The sequence below is a fragment of the Hyla sarda genome, chromosome 12 (genome assembly GCF_029499605.1).
Source record: "Hyla sarda isolate aHylSar1 chromosome 12, aHylSar1.hap1, whole genome shotgun sequence".
NCBI lineage: Eukaryota > Metazoa > Chordata > Amphibia > Anura > Hylidae > Hyla > Hyla sarda.
Window position 1 is genome coordinate 16,541,175 of NC_079200.1, and position 24,290 is coordinate 16,565,464.

Genomic DNA, 24,290 nt, shown 5'->3' on the forward strand with positions numbered 1-24,290 from the left:
CCCCAGTTAAAATCAGTCCCCGGAGCATGTTCGCTCCGGGTCTGATTACCGGCGACGACTGGGGTGCTGCGTGCAAGATCACGGAGGTCCCCAGTGGCGGGACCCCCACGATCAGGCATCTTAAAGGGGTACTCCGGTGAAAACCTTTTTTTCTTTTAAATCAACTGGTGGCAGAAAGTTAAACATATTTGTAAATTACTTCTATAAAAAAATCTTAATCCTTCCAGTACTTATTAGCTGCTGAATGCTACAGAGTAAATTCCTTTCTTTTTGTAACACTGATGACATCACGAGCACAGTGCTCTCTGCTGATATCTCTGTCCATTTTAGCAACCATGCTTAGCAGACATATGCTAAGGGAAGTGTGGTGGCTCAGTGGTTAGCACTGCTACCTTGCAGTGCTGGGAACTTGGGTTCAAATCCCACTAAGGACAATAAATAAAGCGTTATTATTATTATTATTATAATAACGTCAGCAGAGAGAACTGTGCTCGTGATGTCATCAGAGAGCATTCCAAAAAGAAAATAATTTCCTCTGTAGTATTCAGCAGCTAATAAGTACAGGAAGGATTAAGATTTTTTAATAGAAGTCATTTACAAATATGTTTAACTTTCTGCCACCAGTTGATTTAAAAGAAAAAAGGTTTTCACCGGAGTACCCCTTTAACCCCTATCCTTTGGATAGGGGATAAGATGCCTAAGCGCCGGAGTACCCCTTTAATTTAAATGGCCTTCAAGCAATGTCTACTTTGGTTGTCTCTGTGTCTAGTGAAGTCAGCTAGAGTAGGTTATAGGAAGAGTTTCCCTTCGAGGGGGAATCCTTTAGGTGTATAATCTCAAAGTCCCATCCTTTGAACGCATGGACCTACAGATAAAGACCTGGGATGCCATAGCCCGTGATATGGATTACAGAAGTAAAGCCCTATCTAAGCAGAGAGGATCAGCGGCTAATCATTGATCAGGACGAAGGAGGTCTCTGGCCAAAATGAGAAGATATGTTGGGAAAAGCAAGTGGCGAAATGTTTGTTTGATATTTCTTGTTTGAAGAGTCGAAAGGGGGGAAGCATGGAGGGCGGCTATATAAGCCTGGTGGAATACATGTACTTTGGTTTTCGGCACTGTGCACCAGGGAGAGGTTTGTAGATGGAGGCCAAAATGGACTTACTCCATGCTACAGGAATTTCCATAGTTGGATATCTACAGGAGAACCTGATTGGTTTCCAGGACTGGTTTGTATTTGTCTCCCACGCAGCTGACCTTAAAAACACCTTCTACGTCTTCTTTCCCATATGGTTCCACCTGTGTGAGTCCGTGGGCATCCGGCTGATATGGGTGGCGGTGGTTGGCGACTGGCTTAACCTTGTCCTCAAATGGTGAGTAGTAACGTTCTCAACTCGTGTATATTGTTAGAATTAGAGATGAGCGAACTTACAGTAAATTCGATTCGTCACGAACTTCTCGGCTCGGCGGTTGCTGACTTTTCCTGCATAAATTAGTTCAGCTTTCCGGTGCTCCGGTGGGCTGGAAAAGGTGGATACAGTCCTAGGAAAGAGTCTCCTAGGACTGTATCCACCTTTTCCAGCCCACCGGAGCACCGGAAAGCTGAACTCATTTATGCAGGAAAAGACATCAACTGCCGAGCCGAGAAGTTCGTGACGAATCGAATTTACTGTAAGTTCGCTCATCTCTGGTTAGAATGTAAATAGGAGAATGTGTTGTCTAGTACAGTGGTCCCTCAACATACGATGGTAATCCGTTCCAAATGGACCATCGTTTGTTGAAACCATCGCATGTTGAGGGATCCGTGCAATGTAAAGTATCGGACAGTTGGTCTACAACCTGCGGACCTCCAGATGTTGTAAAACTACAACACCCAGCATGCGCGGACAGCCAACGGCTGTCCTGGCATGCTGGGAGTTGTAGTTTTGCAACATCTGGAGGTCCGCAGGTTGAAGACCACTGGTATAGGAAGTTGTACTCACATGACCCCGCCACTCCGGACCGTCACCGCTGCCCTGGATGTCGCGGCGTCCCCGGGGTGTCCTCGACGCTCCGGCTAGGCCTCTGCTTCCCCAGCATCCTCGCTCTCCGTCGCCGCCATCACGTCGCTACATACGCCGCTCCTATTGGATGACGGGACGGCGTGCGCAGCGACGTGATGACAACGATGGAGAGCGCCAACGATGCAGGGGATCCCGAAGAGGACGCGTCGGAGCCCCGAGGACAGGTAAGTGATCGTCAGCGGACCACACGGGGCACCGTAAACAGCTATCCGGTGGCAGCTGAAGCAGTCTGCGCTGCCGGATAACCGTTTATGCGATGGCCCCGACATACAAAAGCATCGTATGTTGATGCTGCCTCTGAGAGGCCATCGTATGTTGAAATGATTGTATGTCGGGGCCATCGTAGGTTGGGGGGTCACTGTACAGTTATCCCTCAACTTACAATGGCCTTTACATACATACAAAAGTTTCATCATACAATGGTCTTTTCTGGACCATCGTAACTTGAAACCAGACTCAACATACAATGTACAGACAGTCCAGATCTGTGAAACGTGTCAATACCCGGACCAATCAGAATGGACATGTCACTGGTAAAACCCCTGCATTACTGAAGCATGTGCACTGAAGTTCTGTCTGGTAGCGCCCCCTACAGTACAGGGAGGTATTACATGTTCTGTACTCTTTACCTGTATTACTGAAGTGTATGCACTGCCTGATGTCAGGTAGCGCCCCCTACAGTACAGGGAGGTATTACATGTTCTGTACTCTTTACCTGTATTACTGAAGTGTATGCACTGCCTGATGTCAGGTAGCGCCCCCTACAGTACAGGGAGGTATTACATGTTCTGTACTCTTTACCTGTATTACTGAAGTGTATGCACTGACTGGTGTCTGGTAGTGCCCCCTACAGTACAGGGAGGTATTACATGTTCTGTACTCTTTACCTGTATTACTGAAGTGTATGCACTGCCTGATGTCAGGTAGCGCCCCCTACAGTACAGGGAGGTATTACATGTTCTGTATTCTTTACCTGTATTACTGAAGTGTATGCACTGACTGGTGTCTGATAGCGCCCCCTACAGTACAGGGAGGTATTACATGTTCTGTACTCTTTACTTGTATTACTGAAGTGTATGCACTGACTGGTGTCTGGTAGCACCCCCTACAGTACAGGGAGGTATTAAATGTTCTGTACTCTTTACCTGTACCAGGATTAGCTGCTCCTTTGGACACCAGGTGAGGGTGGCTCCATTACTTTTTTAGGACACTGTGGCCCTAATTTACTAAGAGTGTTGTGTAGGTTTCTTTGTGGGTTTTAATTACCTACAATTTTTTTTTCAACTGTATTTACCAAGGTTTCCGTACATTTTGCACTTTTCTCTACATTTTCCTTTTTTTTTACACCTGCTCTGATCTGTAGGGTTTTCCTCAGCTCAAATCCACCACATTTTCTGTTGAAACCTTAATAAATTTGTTGGGTTTTTGAAAAAAAAAAAATGTCGGGAACACGCCCCTTTTCAGTGACCACGCCCCCTTCCTTGCTGGCCACGCCCATTTTGGGGTTTTTTTTCTTAGTAAAATGGAGAGTTAGTCGGGTTTTTTATAGTATGTATAGGGAGAGGTATAAGCAGTAGAAAGAGGGAAGTGATCATGGATGTTTAGGGAGAGGCATAAGCAGTAGAAAGAGTGAAGTGATCATGGATGTATAGGGAGAGGCATAAGCAGTAGAAAGAGAGAAGTGCTCATGGATGTTTAGGGAGAGGCATAAGCAGTAGAAAGAGGGAAGTGCTCATGGATGTATAGGGAGAGGCATAAGCAGTAGAAAGAGGGAAGTGCTCATGGATGTATAGGGAGAGGTATAAGCAGTAGAAATAGAGAAGTGCTCATGGATGTATAGGGAGAGGTATAAGCAGTAGAAAGAGGTAAGTGCTCATGGATGTATAGGGAGAGGTATAAGCAGTAGAAAGAGAGAAGTGCTCATGGATGTATAGGGAGAGGTATAAGCAGTAGAAATAGAGAAGTGCTCATACTGCTGTACAGAACACTGGTGAGACCTCACTTGGAGTATTGTGCGCAGTACTGGAGGCCGTATCTCCAGAAGGATATAGATACTCTAGAGAGAGTTCAGAGAAGATACTAAACTAGTACATGGATTGCAGGATAAAACTTACCAGGAAAGGTTAAAGGACCTGAACATGTATAGAAGAAAGAAGAGACTGAGGGATATGATAGAGACTTTTATATACATAAAGGGAATCAACACGGTAAAGGAGGAGAAGATATTTAAAAGAAAAACTACAACAAGAGGGGGAAGGTTTAAAAGTAATATCAGGAAGTACAGTGATCCCTCAACTTACAATGGCCTCAACATACAATTGTTTCAACATACAATGGTCTTTTCTGGTCTTTTCTGGACCATTGTAACTTGAAACCAGACTCAACATACAATGCTACAGACAGTCCAGATCTGTGAAACGTGTCAATGGCTGGAAGAACCGACCAATCAGAATGGACGTTCACTGGTAAACCCCTGTATTACTGAAGTGTATGCACTGTGATTACAGCTCCCAGCAGATCTTTATTACTTTTATATGTAAGGATTTGCTTTATCTATATTAGTTATCAACTTATTTTTCTTTAATCCTCACTTTTTCCTATTTTTAGATGACATTTTGGTGGCTTCAGAACCAATTACCAGGTTTCCATAGAGTTATGGTCTCAACATACAATGGTTTCAACTAGAGATGAGCGAACTTACAGTAAATTCGATTCGTCACGAAATTCTCGGCTCGGCAGTTGATGACTTTTCCTGCATAAATGAGTTCAGCTTTCCGGTGCTCCCGTGGGCTGGAAAAGGTGGATACAGTCCTAGGAGACTCTTTCCTAGGAATGTATCCACCTTTTCCAGCCCACCGGAACACCGGAAAGCTGAACTAATTTATGCAGGAAAAGTCAGCAACCGCCAAGCCGAGAACTTCGTGACGAATTGAATTTACTGTAAGTTTGCTCATCTCTAGTTTCAACATACAATGGTTTCAACATACAATGGTCGTCCTGGAACCAATTAATATTGTACCTTGAGGGACCACTGTATTACTTTACTGAGAGAGTAGTGGATGCATGGAATAGTCTTCCTGCAGAAGTGGTTGCAGCCACTTAAGGAGATTAAACATGCATGGGATAGGCATAAGACTATCCTTCATATAAGATAGGGATAGGCATAAGGCTATCCTTCATATAAGATAGAGATAGGTATAAGGCTATCCTTCATATAAGATAGGGATAGGTATAAGGCTATCCTTCATATAAGATAGGGATAGGCATAAGGCTATCCTTCATATAAGATAGGGATAGGCATATGGCTATCCTTCATATAAGATAGGGATAGGTATAAGGCTATCCTTCATATAAGATAGGGATAGGCATAAGGCTATCCTTCATATAAGATAGGGATAGGTATAAGACTATCCTTCATATAAGATAGGGATATGCATAAGGCTATCCTTCATATAAGATAGGGATATGCATAAGGCTATCCTTCATATAAGATAGGGATAGGTATAAGACTATCCTTCATATAAGATAGGGATAGGCATAAGGCTATCCTTCATATAAGATAGAGATAGGTATAAGGCTATCCTTCATATAAGATAGGGATAGGTATAAGGCTATCCTTCATATAAGATAGGGATAGGCATAAGGCTATCCTTCATATAAGATAGGGATAGGCATATGGCTATCCTTCATATAAGATAGGGATAGGTATAAGGCTATCCTTCATATAAGATAGGGATATGCATAAGGCTATCCTTCATATAAGATAGGGATATGCATAAGGCTATCCTTCATATAAGATAGGGATAGGCATAAGGCTATCCTTCATATAAGATAGGACCAGGGACTATTGATAGGATTCGGATTATTGGGCAGACTAGATGGGCCAAATGGTTCTTATCTGCCGACACATTCTATGTTTCTATAGTATAGGTCAGTGTTTCCCAACCAGGGGTGCCTCCAGCTGTTGATAAACTACAACTCCCAGCATGCCCGGACAGCCGTTGGCTGTCCGGGCATGCTATGAGTTGTAGTTTTGCAACAGCTGGAGGTGCTCTGGTTGGGAAACACTGGTATAGTATATGGTACAACATTCCAGGAGTTGGAGGATTGGTCGGATAAATACCGCCCATTGCATTGCCGGTATTTTTAATATAAAAATACCGACAGGGTGACCAAAATACCGGCTGTCCTGGTAAAATACCGGCCAGGTGGCCACCCTAGATACAAGATGTCAGACATTAAAACAGTAAGGATTAAAGGTCTGCGACAGCTGCTTACATGGGGCCCAACAACTGAGAGGGCCCGCGTCCACACAGACAACTGGGGAGGATAGAAGGAGAGGTCATATTCTAAGATTTACTATGAGGCCCAAGGGTAATCCTGCAGAATCCCTTCCCCCCATACTGGGTTTTTCTTGTCTTATGACATCATGAGTGCATTCTATCTCTGTGTGACATCATTTTAATTATCCCTAGGCTGTGACATCACTGTGTATTATCCTGTACTGTGACATCACTGTGTATATTATCCCTGTACTGTGACATCACTGTGTATTATCCTGTACTGTGACATCACTGTGTGTATTATCCCTGTACTGTGACATCACTGTGTATATTATCCCTGTACTGTGACATCACTGTGTGTTTTATCCCTGTACTGTGACATCACTGTGTATATTATCCCTGTACTGTGACATCACTGTGTGTATTATTCCTGTACTGTGACATCACTGTGTGTATTATCCCTGTACTGTGAAATCACTGTGTATTATCCCTGTACTGTGACATCACTGTGTGTATTATCCCTGTACTGTGACATCACTGTGTGTATTATCCCTGTACTGTGACATCACTGTGTATTATCCTGTACTGTGACATCACTGTGTATATTATCCCTGTACTGTGACATCACTGTGTATTAACCTGTACTGTGACATCACTGTGTGTATTATCCCTGTACTGTGACATCACTGTGTATATTATCCCTGTACTGTGACATCACTGTGTGTTTTATCCCTGTACTGTGACATCACTGTGTATATTATCCCTGTACTGTGACATCACTGTGTGTATTATTCCTGTACTGTGACATCACTGTGTGTATTATCCCTGTACTGTGAAATCACTGTGTATTATCCTGTACTGTGACATCACTGTGTGTATTATCCCTGTACTGTGACATCACTGTGTATATTATCCCTGTACTGTGATATCACTGTGTGTATTATCCCTGTACTGTGACATCACTGTGTGTATTATCCCTCTACTGTGACATCACTGTGTACTGTTACATCACAGTGATCCCTGTACTGTGACATCACTGTGTATTATCCATGTACTGTGACATCACTGTGTACATTATCCCTGTACTGTGACATCACTGTGTATTATCCCTGTACTGTGACATCACTGTGTATTATCCCTGTACTGTGACATCACTGTGTGTATTATCCCTGTACTGTGACATCACTGTGTATTATCCCTGTACTGTGACATCACTGTGTACATTATCCCTGTACTGTGACATCACTGTGTATTATCCCTGTACTGTGACATCACTGTGTATTATCCCTGTACTGTGACATCACTGTATGTATTATCCCTGTACTGTGACATCGCTCTGTATTATCCCTGTACTGTGACATCACTGTGTGTATTATCCCTGTACTGTGACATCACTGTGTGTATTATCCCTGTACTGTGACGTCACTGTGTGTATCATCCTTGTACTGTGACGTCACTGTGTGTATTATCCCTGTACTGTGACATCACTGTGTGTATTATCCCTGTACTGTGACATCACTGTGTATATTATCCCTGTACTGTGACGTCACTGTGTGTATTATCCCTGTACTGTGACGTCACTGTGTGTATTATCCCTGTACTGTGACGTCACTGTGTGTATTATCCCTGTACTGTGACGTCACTGTGTGTATTATCCCTGTACTGTGACGTCACTGTGTGTATTATCCCTGTACTGTGACGTCACTGTGTGTTTTATTCCTGTACTGTGACGTCACTGTGTATTATCCCTGTACTGTGACGTCACTGTGTATTATCCCTGTACTGTGACATCACTGTGTGTATTATCTCTGTACTGTGACATCACTGTGTATTATCCCTGTACTGTGACATCACTGTGTGTATTATCCCTGTACTGTGACATCACTGTGTGTATTATCTCTGTACTGTGACATCACTGTGTATTATCCCTGTACTGTGACATCACTCTGTGTATTATCCCTGTACTGTGACATCACTGTGTGTATTATCCCTGTACTGTGACATCACTGTGTATTATCCCTGTACTGTGACATCACTGTGTGTATTATCCCTGTACTGTGACATCACTGTGTGTATTATCCCTGTACTGTGACATCACTGTGTGTATTATCCCTGTACTGTGACATCACTGTGTGTATTATCTCTGTACTGTGACATCACTCTGTGTATTATCCCTGTACTGTGACATCACTGTGTATTATCCCTGTACTGTGACATCACTGTGTATTATCCCTGTACTGTGACATCACTGTGTGTATTATCCCTGTACTGTGACATCACTGTATGTATTATCCCTGTACTGTGACATCACTGTGTATATTATCCCTGTACTGTGACATCACTATGTATTATACCTGTACTGTGACATCACTGTGTATTATCCCTGTACTGTGATGTCACTGTGTATTATCCCTGTATTGTGACATCACTGTGTGTATTATCCCTGTACTGTGACATCACTGTGTATATTATCCCTGTACTGTGACATCACTGTGTATTATCCCTGTACTGTGACATCACTGTGTATTATCCCTGTACTGTGACATCACTGTGTGTATTATCCCTGTACTGTGACGTCACTGTGTGTATTATCCCTGTACTGTGACATCACCTATCCACGTTCATTACGTAGATCAAATGTTACTGCTAAAGGTAGAGATGGTAAAATAGGGACCTATTCCTGTTGGGCGCCATGGATATTTGTCCCCCCTGTATGTTTGTTTACCCGTCAGCCTGTCGATCACATGGGTGCCTTAGTTTTTAATTCTGCTCATTAGACCCCGTGATATGACATTAAGCCCTGACAGCCGGCCGGCCTCACTATCCATGCGGAGCACATGTGTCAGACATCACGTTGATGTACTTAGGGATCGCACCATCCACGCTCGCACACACTGCTGATAAAGTGGATCCATAAATAGTTACCGAGCAGAAGTAATGGGGCAAACACAATATTGTTTTCGTTACCAAGAATAAAACTGAACAGTCGGCTGGATCGACGGCATTTTCCACATCATCAGCAAAAATGGGCAAAACAGCAGAAGTAAAAGTGACTCTTTATATGACATTGCTATGATATGTATGATACAGAGGGGTAGCTAGCAGGGGGCAAATGGGGCAGCAGTTAGGGACCCCTCAGTGTGAGCATAATGGGGTATAAAGGGTAAAAACTGCTTGGTTGTGCTCCTTTTATCTACATTAGTAAGGGGCACCATTACTGTGAGGAGGGCACTTAGTGGTTAAACAGCCAGGATCAGGGTTGTCACCAATTTCAGCCATTGCAGGAGGATGTCAGCTGTAGTAAACAGCTCGCACCCACCATGTATCAAGCAGGCTCGGCTCCTGAGCCTGCTCCATACTTCCCTCCCCAACATCTTAAAGCGCACCTATGTCAAAGGTCACTATAGCTTTAGAAATTGAAGGGGTCTATCTGGTCCCCGCTCGTACAGCTGCTGCTATATCAATGGGATCAGGATATATAGTAGTTATAAACCTTATCTCCAGCTCTATCTGTATACTGCTACTGCTATGTCTTTGATATTAGAATATATAGTAGTTTTACACCCCCAGCTCTATTTGTATACTGCTGCTATATCTATGAGATCAGCATATATAGTAGTTATACACCTCCCCTTTAGCTCTATCTGTATACTGCTGCTGCTATCTCTTTTGGATCACGATATATAGTAGTTTTATACCTCCCCTTCAGCTCTATCTGTATACTGCTGTTGCTATATCTGCGGGATCAGGATATTTAGTAGTTATAAACCTTCTCTCCAGCTCTATCTGTATACTGCTGCTGCTGCTATCTCTATAGGATCTGAATATATAGTAGTTATATACCTATCCTCTATCTGTATACTGCTGCTATCTCTATGGGATCAGGATATATACAGTAGGGCAAAAAAAGTATTTAGTCAGCCATCAATAGTGCAAGTTCTCCCACTTAAAAAGATGCGAGAGGCCTTTAATTTTCATCATAGGTTATAACCTCAACTATGAGAGACATAATGAGAAAAAAAATCCATAAAATCACATTGTCTGATTTTTAAAGAATTTATTTGCAAATTATGGTGGAAAATAAGTATTTGGTCACCTACAAACAAGCAAGATTTCTGGCTCTCACAGACCTGTAACTTCTTCTTTAAGAGTCTCCTCTGTCCTCCACTTGTTACCTGTTTTAAGGGCTCCTGTTTGAACTTGTTATCAGTATAAAAGACACCTGTCCACAACCTCAAACAGTCACACTCCAAACTCCACTATGGCCAAGACCAAAGAGCTGTCGAAGGACACCAGAAACAAAATTGTAGACCTGCCCCAGGCTGGGAAGACTGAATCTGCAATAGGCAAGCAGCTTGGTGTGAAGAAATCAACCGTGGGAGCAATTATTAGAAAATGGAAGACATACAAGACCACTGATAATCTCCCTCGATCTGGGGCTCCACGCAAGATCTCACCCCGTGGTCAAAATGATTACAAGAACGGTGAGCAAAAATCCCAGACCCACACGGGGGGGGGGGTACCTAGTGAATTACCCGCAGAGACCTGGCGTGTTTGGAGGAGAAAGAATGCTGAGTTGCATCCAAAGAACACCATACCTACTGTGAAGCATGGGGGGTGGAAACATGATGCTTTGGGGCTGTTTTTCTGATAAGGGACCAAGACGACTGATCCATGTAAAGGAAAGAATGAATTGGGCCATGCATCGTGAGATTTTGAGTGAAAACCTCCTTCCATCAGCAAGGGCATTGAAGATGAAACGTGGCTGGGTCTTTCAGCATGACAATGATCCCGGGCAATGAAGGAGTGGCTTCATAAGAAGCATTTCAAAGTCCTAGAGTGGCCTAGCCAGTCTCCAGATCTCAACCCCATAGAAAAACTTTGGAGGGAGTTGAAAGTCTGTGTTGCCCAGCGACAGCCCCAAAACATCACTGCTCTAGAGGAGATCTGCATGGAGGAATGGGCCAAAATACCAGCAGCAGTGTGTGAAGACCTTGTGTAGACTTACAGAAAACATTTGACCTCTGTCATTGCCAACAAAGGGTATATAACAAAGTATTGAGATGAACTATGGTTATTGACCAAATACTTATTTTCCACCATGATATGCAAATAAATTCTATAAAAACCAGACAATGTGATTTTATGTCTCTCATAGTTGAGGTATACCTATGATGAAAATTACAGCCTCTTATCTTTTTAAAGGGGTACTCCGCCCCTGGCATCTTATCCCCTGCGGTCCCGCTGCTGGGGACCCCGGGGATCTCCGCTGCAGCACCCCGCCATCATTACTGCACAGAGCGAGTTCGCTCTGTGCATAATGACGGGCGATACAGGGGCCGGAGCAGCGTGACGGGGCGGTCCGTGACATCACGAGGGGCGGAGCCGTGACGTAACGATGCTCCGGCCCCTGTATTGCCCATCATTACGTGCAGAGCGATCTCGCTCTGCGCAGTAATGATAGCGCGGTGCCGCAGCAGCGATCCCCGGGGTCCCCAGCAGCGGGACCCCGGCAATCTGACATCTTATCCCCTATCCTTTGGATAGGGGATAAGATGTCTAGGAGCTGAGTACCCCTTTAAGTGGGAGAACTTGCACACTTGGTGGCTTACTAAATTTCCCCACTGTAGTAGTTATATACCTCTCCTCTAGCTCTATCTGTATACTACTGATGCTATGTCTATGGGATCAGGCTATATAGTAGTTATATACCTTATATACCTCACCTCTAGCTCTATCTGTATACTACTGCTCTCTCTATGGGATGAGGCTATATAGTAGTTATATACCTCCCTTCCAGCTCTATCTATATACTGCTCCTATGTTTTGGGGATCAGGATATATAGTTTTTCAGTTTTTCCGTGATTTCCCAACATCGTGGCAAAATGGTAATATTGTACCACAATTGTGCAAACCACATAAAAAATATGGCATTGTTACTACAATTTTGGAAAACTGCAGCAAAAAATAGCCAAAATAACAAAGTAAAAGTAAAAATTCTGCATGTGAACACAGCGTAAAGACATCTTAATTGTGATTATACATCAATTCACTTTTCTCCTCATGGAGTATTTCTCTAAAGAACATATTCGAATAAGAAAACACATCCTAACTGCATGTAATATGAACTGACCCCAACCCACTTATGAGCCTCTGATTAGATGACCAGCCAGAATGATCAAACACCCCACCCAAAACCAGAGGTTTCCGGGAAAATGTAGGCTGCATTACAGAACCCACTTCATTGTCGATTTGCAAACCAAACTGAAGCCTATCCCATGCCTGCCACATCAGTAAAAAGAGAAAAGCACAAGGCATACACAAGAACTTCGGTGCTGAAGGGGCGTGGCCTGGCTGCTGAGGCGCATGGTCGCAGGTCTGTAGAGCTCCGCTGAAAAAAGCCCGTTTAGCGACTAATATACAGCACATCACCGCTTTACTCACCGGAACCGGACCCTCTGAGACGCCTGAGATGCCTGTGAGGAGGAAGAAGCAAGTTCGCCACCGTTCCTTGGCTAGATTTCGCTTCTCACCGCGGGCGGCCCCGATCCAAGATGGCGCTGCGGACCTGCCGTCGCGGCCTTCGTCTCCCAGCTACAGTGAAGAGACAGCTCCGCCACCTTCACTGCGCCGCAGATCGGCCTCCGACACAGCTCTGCACGATGCGGCCGAACAAGAGGCGACAATTGCAGGTACGGGGGTTGTGGACTTACCGGCAAGAAGGGGATCGGAGGAACAATGCGAACCCCGCAGCACCTGTTCATCCCCGGGAATCCCAGCCTGCTCCGGCACTTTGCAGCGCTCACCAGGCCTGAGCAAGCCTGTGGCGGACCTCTCCCCGCTACCACAACGCAGTGGAGAGAAAAATCTCCCAGCACCAGTAGCTGCGGTACTCGGGGACCCCCTGGCAGAGATGCCCGTTATGAACACATCCCTAACAGACACAGCTATGAAAGACATGCTGATGCTACTACGCACATCTTTCCTGCAGGACATTCATAAGCTAGTTAACCCTTTACAAGCCACAATACACGAGATGGGAAGCAGGGTGGACCACCTGGAAGATAAGATGGGAGAGATCGGAGAGTCCCACAATACCCTAATGGACATGCACTATGAGGTGGAAGATGAAGTGGCGGCGTTGCGTGCAAAAGTAGCAGATTTAGAGGACCGCAGCCGCCGCAACAACATCAAACTGAGAGGCGTACCAGAGTCTGTTGCTCCAGCGGACATCCCAGAATATGTGTGCTCTCTTATAAAATTGGTCCTGCCAGCCTGCTCGCCACAAGAGTTGATAGTGGATAGAGCACACCGCATTCCGCGACCCAAGCACCTGGATGACACAATTCCAAGGGATATTTTAGCCCGAGTACATTTCTACCATATTAAAGAGAGACTTATGGAGATCTCCAGACGCAATAATGGTTTACCTGCTCCATACCACCGCATCTCTGTATACGCTGATCTGTCCGCAACAACGCTTCAAGCTAGGCGAGCACTATCACATATTACATCGGCTCTACGTTCAGCGAAAGTATTATACCGTTGGGGCTTTCCGACTCGCCTTTTGATAAAAAGAGATAATGTCACACACGTGATCAAAACCATGGAGGAAGGTGAAACCCTGCTGACAACTTGGAACATTCCTATTCAGGCATCAGGAGGACAGCGTGGCAGGGAGCAGAGAGCCCGGATCCAAAAGGAATGGGACAATGCTTGAAAGCTCTTCGGTGGTTCTGTTTTTCACGTGAAGCGGGCTCCGGCAGGCAGACTGTGTTCCTCAGTTCAGAGTGGACTCTGACCCCCACTCCATTGTGGATGGTGTTTCGTTAAAACCATCCTTGTCCTTGTGTGTTGCCCTGATGGGGCAAACCTCTTGTTACGTTTTTGTTTGGGTTTGTATTGTTGTTATTGGCAGCGTCACTACCTTAAATCCATGTAATGTGCACGACTATGGGTTGACAGACACACGCTGGCTGGGAGGTGTGTTCTGTCCTCTTAAATTCTATTATTCGCAACGCATTCTCACTAGCATAGTCATTATCACAAGATAGTCATAAAGATAGTAAGTCTGAATGTGAATGGGCTTAATGCGCCGCATAAGAGAGCATATTTATGGAAAGAAGTACACAAACTTAAATGTGATGTCGTTTGCCTACAGGAAACACATTTAGTTTCTAAAGATGCATTCCGTCTCTCACATCCTCTCTTTTCACATATTTTTCAGTCACACTATAGCTCAAAGTCCAGAGGAGTGGCCATTGCTATCAAGAATACTGTAACGTTTACTCTGAAGTCGGTAGACACAGATCCGCAGGGCAGGTATGTACTTCTCCGTTGTGTCATAAATGCCGCCCCCTTGACTATAGTGGCAGTATACGCACCCAATTCTGGTCAACTCGGTTTTCTGAAAAAACTAATGAGGCTAGTGCGCAGATCGCCAGGGGGATCCTTATTATTGTGCGGGGACTTTAATTCTGTACCTGAACCTACTATAGATACTACTTCTACCACTCGCTTTCCTTCTCAACCCCTTTCCTCTTTCCTTTATGAACATGACATTTATGACTGCTGGAGAATCCACCATCCCAAGGAAAGAGATTACACGTTCCACTCTATGGCTCACAACACATATTCACGAATTGATCTATTCCTAACTGACAGATCTCTTATCCATACCACTGTGAACACGTCCATTGAGCAAATTAAATGGTCAGACCACGCTGCCATCACGCTACAACTTAAAGATACGGTTTCCTCCCCCCCTAGTTATGCCTGGCGTAGCAACCCCTTTCTGTGGTCACATAATGAATATTCAAAAAGCTTAGCAAACAACATTACAGAGTACTTTTCCCTGAACAGCCCGTCCACGGAAGATCCTATTGTCTTGTGGAATTGCCACAAGGCTGTGGTCAGGGGACATTGCATACAATATGGGTCTCTCATGAAAAAACAGAGAGAAAAATGTCTAGAAGATACTTTACAGCGTCTTCGCCTCGCGGAACAGGCCAATCAGATAACTCCCACAGCTACTACAGCGGAGGAGGTGGCTGCTCTGCGACGTGACCTTCGCTGTTTAATGCTTAACACATATGAAAAATCGCACCGCAAATTACAAGCAGCGTATTACTCTCAAAATAATAAATCAGGAAAGCTGCTGGCTCATAGGCTGAAAAAACGTCAGCAAAAGGCCCGCATTCCTTTTTTATTACATCCGCTCACTAACAATAAATTATACACACCAACAGATATAGCAAATGGATTCCTAGCATTCTATTCAGGGCTCTACAACCTAAAAGACTCTGTCTCTCCTAAACCTGACCTATCCCTCGTAATCTCGGCCTTTTTATCTAACCTCACTTTACCCAAACTTACCTCAGACCAGCTGATTTCTCTGAACGGTGAGGTGACAGTGGAGGAGGTGGCTAAGACAATTAGATCACTACCGTCGGATAAAGCACCTGGTCCTGACGGATTCATTAATTCTTATTACAAGAAGTTTCAAATGATCCTATCCCCCCACCTTGCAAACTTTTGTAATTCAGCTATAAAAAGAGGAGAGTTTCCACTGGAAAATTTACAGGCCACAATCATAACTCTCCCTAAACCGGGAAAGACCCCAGACCGGCCCCAGAACTTTAGACCAATATCCCTCCTGAACCAGGATATAAAAATTTTTGCAAAACTGTTGGCGTCCCGCATCTCTGCTGTATTACCCTCCTTGATATCTACTGACCAATCAGGCTTTGTTGCCGGACGGCAGGCACATGATAATACGAGGCGCCTACTTAACATTTTCTCACATCTAGAGAGAAAGGGTACCCCTGCGGTGGTTTTGGCCCTGGACGCCGAGAAGGCCTTTGATCGCCTCCGGTGATCGTATGCCTTCTCGGCCCTCTCACACATGGGCTTCAGCGGACCAATATTATCAGGTTTGTCATCGCTGTATTCCAAGCCGACAGCCAGAGTGCTGGCCAACGGATCCTTTTCCGATTTTTTTTCTATAACTAACGGATCCCGTCAGGGATGCCCACTTTCGCCACTCATATACATATTGTCCATGGAGCCCCTAGCCCAAGCTATCCGCCAACATCCTGAAATAAGAGGAGTTACTATTGGCGATAGAGAACATACTATCTCACTTTATGCTGATGATGTGATCCTCTCTCTCACGACACCAGCCCGATCAATCCCGGCAGTCATGGACGTTGTGTATAGGTTTGGTGAACTATCTTATTACCTTCTTAACGCCACTAAAACGCAAGCTCTAGCAATTAATGTACCCACCCCTACACTTAACACTCTCCAATCCAACTTTAAATTTGAATGGAAGACCACTGCAATACAATATCTGGGCATTAAACTGTCTTATCCCCACAACTCACTATATCAAGAAAATTATATCCCTCTATTGACGAACATAGCAACTGAAGTGGAAAGACTGACCAAATCTGAAATATCTTGGGTGGGTAGAGTTGCTACGTTTAAAATGTTCCTCCTTCCCAAATTTCTATACCTATTCCGTACTCTCCCTATTTCTCTACCACTTTCTTTCTTCCGCAAGGCTGAGAAACTATTGACTTCATTTATTTGGGCTGGAGGAAAACCAAGGCTATCTGCGCATATTCTCGCTAAATTGAAATCAATGGGAGGGCTGGGTTCTCCGAATCTAAGACACTATTATACAGCCACGTTGGTCTCGATGGCACGACACTGGAGACAGAATAGGACGGATCTTCCATGGGTGGATATCGAAAATCACACTACTCACCCGTATAGAGTGAGCGATTTGCTACATATGCCCTACTGGTTTATGCCTAAGCCAGATTTCCCAAACCCACTAGTTAAAGCCACCTACATAACTTGGACGAAATATTTACATAGACCTGGTATGGTGAACTCACCAAATTGCAAGGACATTCCGCTTACACTTATACAAGCCTCTATTCCAGACATGGATCTAACATCTTGGATAAACAAGGGAATTACCTCAGTTAAACACCTTAAAGAAGGTTCTGTCACCATGTCCTTTTCCATGTTAAAAGAACGGTATAGATTAGAAAATTGTGAATTTTATAAATACCTCCAAATCAGACATTTTCTAGCAGGACTAAAACATGTGGACGCTCCTCTGGACTGCGCGGCTCTAAATCAATTATCTACACAAGTAAAAGGCATAAAACAATTTTATAATAATTTAATTTCGTATGACACCTTTACAAAAACTTATCCTTTGAGAGAATGGGAGAGGGAACTTACTCTTGAGGTCACATGTGAAGAATGGCAGGGAACATTCAAGGCTATTCATAGGGCATTCCAATGCTCGTCCCATTTAGAATCCGCTCTAAAAACTATACTACGTTGGTATTATACCCCTGTTAAGCTTTGTAAAATATACCCAGATACTTCGGACAGATGCTGGAGGGGTTGCGGAGGGCGTGGTACCTTACTCCATTTGCTGTGGTCCTGCCCCCTACTTACATCCTTTTGGACATCATGTCAGCAAATGATCAGAATTCTATTTGGGAGACTGATTGTGTGGACGCCCCAACTGGCACTGCTCTTCTTGGGGGTTCAACACATGCCGAAGGATAGGAGAGATTTGTTCTGTATCATATGTATACTAGCAAAAATAGCAATAGTCAGCAATTGGAAGTCCACAACGATACCCACCATAGAGATACTTATACAAAAAGTAAATATGACACACGCATTTGAGAAAATTATAGCTCAGGGGGCAAACAGGTTTGAGGCCTTTCTCACAAGGTGGCTCCCGTGGGCATCTTCTACCTATTGTAGACCTCCGAACCAAGATAGGCTTCCAATTTAGCGTAACTGAAGAGAACTGAGTATAAAATTACTCATATACCATTACCCATTCACCATTAACGTTAACATAACAGAAACTCTTCCTTTTATTCATAAGCATGAGAACACAGAAAATTAATGGTTGTGCTCGATTTATATGATTATAGAGAAAAGAGGAGTGGCCGCTGCCGGTTTTCTTGGTTTTTCTTTTTTATTTTTCTTGTTGTGTTATCTCGATGTCGATAGTAAAATATGTATGACAACAAAATTTGGGCACTGCTGTCGGGCGAAGGGTGAACACTTCACTCGGCTCGACCGATGGCATAGGTTTTGGTAAAATAATCAACGAATGACCCAATATTACAGCTTTGTATGTTTAATATGTAAAACTTTAATAAAAATTATTTCTGAAAAAAAAAAAAAGAACTTCGGTGCTGTACTATATAATCAGAAATAATTAAATAAAAAAATCCCGGAGTGCTTCTTTAAGATTTCAATAAAATGTTTTTCCACACTTACATTATTTGCCACATGTCTTTCAGTGTGTTAAGGCCCTGTTATAGGGGTCCTGGTATACTGTAGGTTCAGTGCATAGAGATGCATAGAGATCAATGTGTGGTGTAGGGTGAGGGTAATGTGTGAATTAACCTTTTTGTGACGCCAGGGCGTGGTTTACCTATACACCACCCAAGGTTGAGCCAACTTCTCCTGAGCCAGACACGGTGCACTAAGTACTGACTTTACTGAGGCAGAATAGATGGTACAATCTGTTACAGCTCATATTGGTATGAAGAGAGGTGAGGGGGGAACCTTGGAAGCTTATCAGCTTGCTGGGACTTATAGTTATAGTATATATTGAATCCCCGGGACTTTAGTGCTTACCGCTAGGCTTTGACATTCACCTGGGTACTGGGGTTATTCTTTAGCAGATGTGTGGTTGCAGGATTAGACTTGAGAATCACCTCACAGACTGACTTCACACTTCTCCGAACTGTACCTCAGCTGGACTGAACTCTGAACTCCTACCACACTATATAAGGGGCAGGTTTGGAGTAGGGATCGACCAATTATCGGTATGGCCGATATTATCGGCCGATAATCACGATTTTGGGCATTATCGGTATCGGCAATTACCTTGCCGATAAGCTGATAATGCCCCGCCCCCCCGCACCACCCCCACCGCACCGCGACCACCCCCCCCCCCCCCCCCCCCGACCCGCCGCACCGTGACCGCGACCGCCCCCCGTTGGCTGTCCGGGCATGCTGGGTGTTGTAGTTTTGCAACATCTGGAGGTCCGCAGGTTGTAGACCACTGTCCTATACTTTACATTGCACGGATCCCTCAACATACGATGGTTTCAACAAACGATGGTCCATTTGGAACGAATTATCATCGTATGTTGAGGGACCACTGTACACAGGAGTGGCACTGTTTCTAGAAAAATATAGATGCTTTAGGCTTTTTTGTGCTCTGTTCTCCAGCCAGTCCTGAGAAATATAGGATGTATGCATCGGCATAAAATAGCCAAATGAACGTTTTCTTTGTTTCTTTATTTTTTTATTTTAGGATTCTTTTCGGACAAAGGCCTTACTGGTGGGTACATGAGACATCCTATTACGGCAAAGGCCCCACTCCAGAAATTATGCAGTTCCCAGTAACCTGTGAGACTGGGCCAGGTAAGACCTGTCTAGTGCAGTGTTTCCCCAACCATTGTGCCTCCAGCTGTTGCAAAACTACAACTCCCAGCATGCCCGGACAGCCGTTGGCTGTCCGGGCATGCTGGGAGTTGTAGTTTTGCAAAAGCTGGAGGCACCCTGGTTGGGAAACACAGTTATTGGACCGTGTTTCGGGCTTCATTAGCTTGGTCACAGCATGAACCATAGAACAATGGAAAAACAGGATTGTGTTGTCCCCTTTGGCCATTCATAGGTCACCTGACCACCACATTTATAAAAACCACTTTGTCGGACCCCATTGGCATCTTGAGATAAAAACGTAATCGTATTTTACCTCTTGGTCATTCATAGGTTCCTGATACAAGAGATACTCATGGATACCCTCATGGTTATTAAAGGGGTACTCCGCTGGAAAACATATATACATATATATATATATATATATATATATATATATATATATATATATTATTATTATTATTATTATTATTATTATTATTATTATTATATATTTTTTTATTTTATTATTATTATTTTTTTTAAATGAACTGGTGCCAGAAAGTTAAACAGATTTGTAAATTCCTTCTATTGCAAAATCTTAACCCTTCCAGTACTTATCAGCTGCTGTATGCTCCACAGGAAGTGGTACAGTTCTTTTCTGTCTGACCACAGTGCTCTCTGCGGACACCTGTCAGAGCAGGATAGGTTTTAAATGGGGATTTGCTCCTGCTCTGGACAGTTCCTGACATGGGCAGAGGTGTCAGCAGAGAGCACTGTCGTCAGACTGAAAGGAAATCCAAAAAGATAAGAACTTCCTATGGAGCATACAGCAGCTGATAAGTACTGGAAGGATTAAGATTTTTAAATAGAAGCAATTTACAAATCTGTTAAACTTTCTGGCACCAGTTAATAAAAAAAAAAAATATATATATATATATATATATGTTTTCCAGCGGAGTACCCCTTTAAATCCATGAGATACTAATACAAGACTACATAGCTTTCTAGGGGGCCATTTCTCCCTGTCTCTCTAATAGCTGACCACTCAAAAACAATAAGCAACTCATTCACTTTAATTTATTCATGAAATGTGGGAGAGGAAAAAAAAAAAGGGTGGAGATACGGGGCCCTCTCTGGCGTAGTAGGCAGATTTCTTGACGAAAAAATAAGGAAGAGAAGGAGAGATGCCCACCACCTAACCTATGTGATGGTACTGACCTATGGGAGCTGTGTATGGACTATAAAACAGCTCTGAAGGTGTTGCCGGTAGGAGGTGGGATGTTTCAGATTGCTGCTCGGTGCCCCCTTGTCCGTTGCCCCAAACGGGGTACGGAAAAGACGATAGGGGAAAGGAAGTGCTGAAAATACGGGGGTTTTGAGATCGTGGAACTGTGCGAATTATGCGAAGATGCCAAAGGTACACAGGAACTTTTTTTATTTGTAAATAGAAGTAACAACTGGACAACGCATTTCGGCGTGTTCTCACGCCTTCCTCAGCTCCATAAAGATAATTTTATCATGTCCTGTTCTGGTTTTCCTGTGTACTGGTGGGTCACCTCTCCCTGTCCCTTATACAAGAGATCTGCATTCGTTATGAAACCCATGAGATAGTAATACAAGACAACAAGGCTTTCTAGGGGCCCATTTCTCATTGACCCCCCCTAATACCTGACCACTCAAAAACCATAAGGAACTCATTCACTTTAAAGGGCACCTCTCATCAAATAAACTTTTGATATATTTTAGATTAATGAATGTTGAATAACTTTCCAATAGCATGTTAATGAAAAATATGCTTCTTTCTATTGTATTTTTCCCGATCAGTCCTGTCAGCAAGCATTTCTGACTCATGCTGGAGTCCTAAACACTCAGAGCTGCCAGCCTGCTTTGTTCACAGCCAAACAGGATGTGAACAAAGCAGGCTGGCAGCTCTGAGTGTTCTCCTTTGTGAACAAAGCAGACTGGCAGCTCGTAGTGTTTAGGACTCCAGCATGAGTCTGAAATGCTTGATGCCAGGACTGGTAGGGAGACCCCTAGTGGTCATTTCTTCAAAGTGGAAAATTAAATAGAAAGAAGCATATTTTTTAATAACATGCAATTGTGAAGTTATTCTGCATACATTAATCTATAATATATCAAACGTTTTTTTTGATGAGAGGTACCCTTTAACTTATTTATAAAACTGCTGTGACAGACCCCATCGGCAACTTGGGATGAAAACATAATCCTATTTTACGTCCATAGAAGATAGGCAAAACCACACTCACCCACTGTAGATGCTGAAAACTTGTAAACTTTTCTTCCATGATCCTCTGTAATTCCAAGACAAGTTTTCAGCATCTACAGTGGGTGAGTGTGGTTTTGCCTATCTTCTATAGACTTGCAGTTTACTACATATCACCAGCACCTCCCAGTATTTGCATGTGGATTCAGTTGCCTCTCTGCAAGCCTGGTTTTTCATTCACCTGTATATTGCTACTTGATGGGATTCCTCACAATAGTACCACTCTCTTCTTTTTTGATAATCCTATTTTACCCCTTGGTCATGCGTAGGTTCCTGATACATGAGATTCTCATGAATCACCTCATGGTTATTGAACCCATGAGATACTAATACAAGACAATGGTAAAAACATAGGTGAAAGTCTTCCTGGTGGGCCACCTCTCCCTGTCCCTCTCATAACAGGCCACTCGAAAACAAAAAAGGAACTCATTCACTTGAACATATTTATAAAACCGCTGTGTCGGAGCCCATCAGCATCTTAAGATAAAAATATAAATGTATATCACCCATTGGTCATTCGTAGGTTCCTCCTACAAAAGATCCTACATTTCTCATGGAAATTAAAGAGGTTATCCAGGAAAAAACTTTTTTTTATATATATATCAACTGGCTCCAGAAAGTTAAACAGATTTGTAAATTACTTCTATTAAAAAATCTTAATCCTTTCAGTAATTATGAGCTTCTGAAGTTAAGGTTGTTCTTTTCTGTCTAAGTCCTCTCTGATGACACATGTCTCGGCAACCACCCAGTTTAGAAGCAAATCCCCATAGCAAACCTCTTCTAAACTGGGCGGTTCCCGAGACACGTGTCATCAGGGAGCACTTAGACAGAAAAAAACAACCTTAACTTCAGAAGCTCATAAGTACTGAAAGGATTAAGATTTTTTAATAGAAGTAATTTACAGATCTGTTTAACTTTCTGGAGCCAGTTGATATATATATATAAAAAAGTTTTTTCCTGGATAACCCCTTTAAACCCAGGAGATGTTGAAACAAGACTACAAGGCTTCTGGGGGTCCACTTCTCCCTGTCCCTCTTATAACAGAGCACTCGAAAACAATTAGGAACATATTTACAGACCCCATAGGCATCTTGAGATAAAAACATAATCGTATTTTACCCCCTGGTAATTCGTAGGTTCCTCATACAAGAGATCCTCATGGATCACCTCATGGTTATTGTTAGCAGCAAGCAGGTAGTAGATCCGCTGAGCCTATGTGAATGATGGCGTGGGCCGTGCCAGGGAGCGGAGTCTAAGGTGCCGCTGGTTTTTACCAGAGCCCGCCGCAAAGTAGTATGGATTTGCTGTGGCAGGTGGCACCCAGGTCGCTACCCCTGACACGACTCGTCCACACAGGCTGCTGAGGAGAAAACATGGTACAGAAGGAATATGGCAACTCGTAGTCAGGATAGCAGAAGGTCAGGGCAGGCAGCACGGTAGCGAGAACAGGGACGTAGCAAGAGGTCAGTAGGCAGGTGGCACAGGAGCAAGGTCAGGTCACAGAGCAGGTAGGTCAGGAACACGGAAAGGCAAGACACAATAAACACTTTCACTAGGGCACTGGGCACACAAAGATCCGGCAAGAGGTAGAGGGAGGTGCACATACTTATAGAGAAGGGACAGGTGCAAGCACTAATTAAGGGTGCACTGGCCCTTTATATCTCAGAGCTCCGGCGTGCGTGCCCTAGGAGGCGGGACACGCGCGCCGGCGGTGTGAGAACACGGAGGAAACAGAAAAAGGTGAGTGGCGGCCCGAGATTCGTATGCGGGCACGTCCCGTAATGCGAATCCCGGGCCCGCCAGAGGACAGAGGAAGAGAGCACTCACGGCCAGTGTGACCGGACGGAGCGCTCGCCGTAACAGTTATTGAACCCATGAGATACTAATACAAGACTACAAGTCTTCCTGGCGGGCCACCTCTCCCTGTCCCATAATACAAGAGATCTTCATGGCTCTCCCCATAGTTATTGAACCCACGAGGTATTTATATAAGACTACAAGGCTTTCCGGGGGCCACTTCTCTCTGTCCCTCTTATAACTGGCCTCTCTTATAAGGAACTCATTCACTTGAACGTATTTATAAAAGTGCTGTGTCAGGCCCTATTGACATCTTGAGCTAAAAACATAATCGTATTTAACCCCTTGGTCATTCGTTGTTTCCTGATTCTAGAGATC

The 24,290-nt window shown here is 43.9% G+C and overlaps 1 protein-coding gene across 2 annotated transcripts in view; it reads left to right on the top strand.

Annotated features, from left to right (window-relative positions):
* Positions 1-1,155: 1,155 nt before the first annotated feature.
* The window catches only part of LOC130296503 (glucose-6-phosphatase catalytic subunit 1-like), a 46,540-nt gene continuing 23,405 nt past the window's right edge, over positions 1,156-24,290 (top strand). For both annotated transcript variants that reach the window (XM_056548088.1, XM_056548089.1), the window contains exons 1-2: positions 1,156-1,373; positions 19,722-19,831. In XM_056548088.1, the coding sequence (XP_056404063.1) occupies positions 1,156-1,373; positions 19,722-19,831 (328 nt within the window). The remainder of the gene's footprint in view (positions 1,374-19,721; positions 19,832-24,290) is intronic.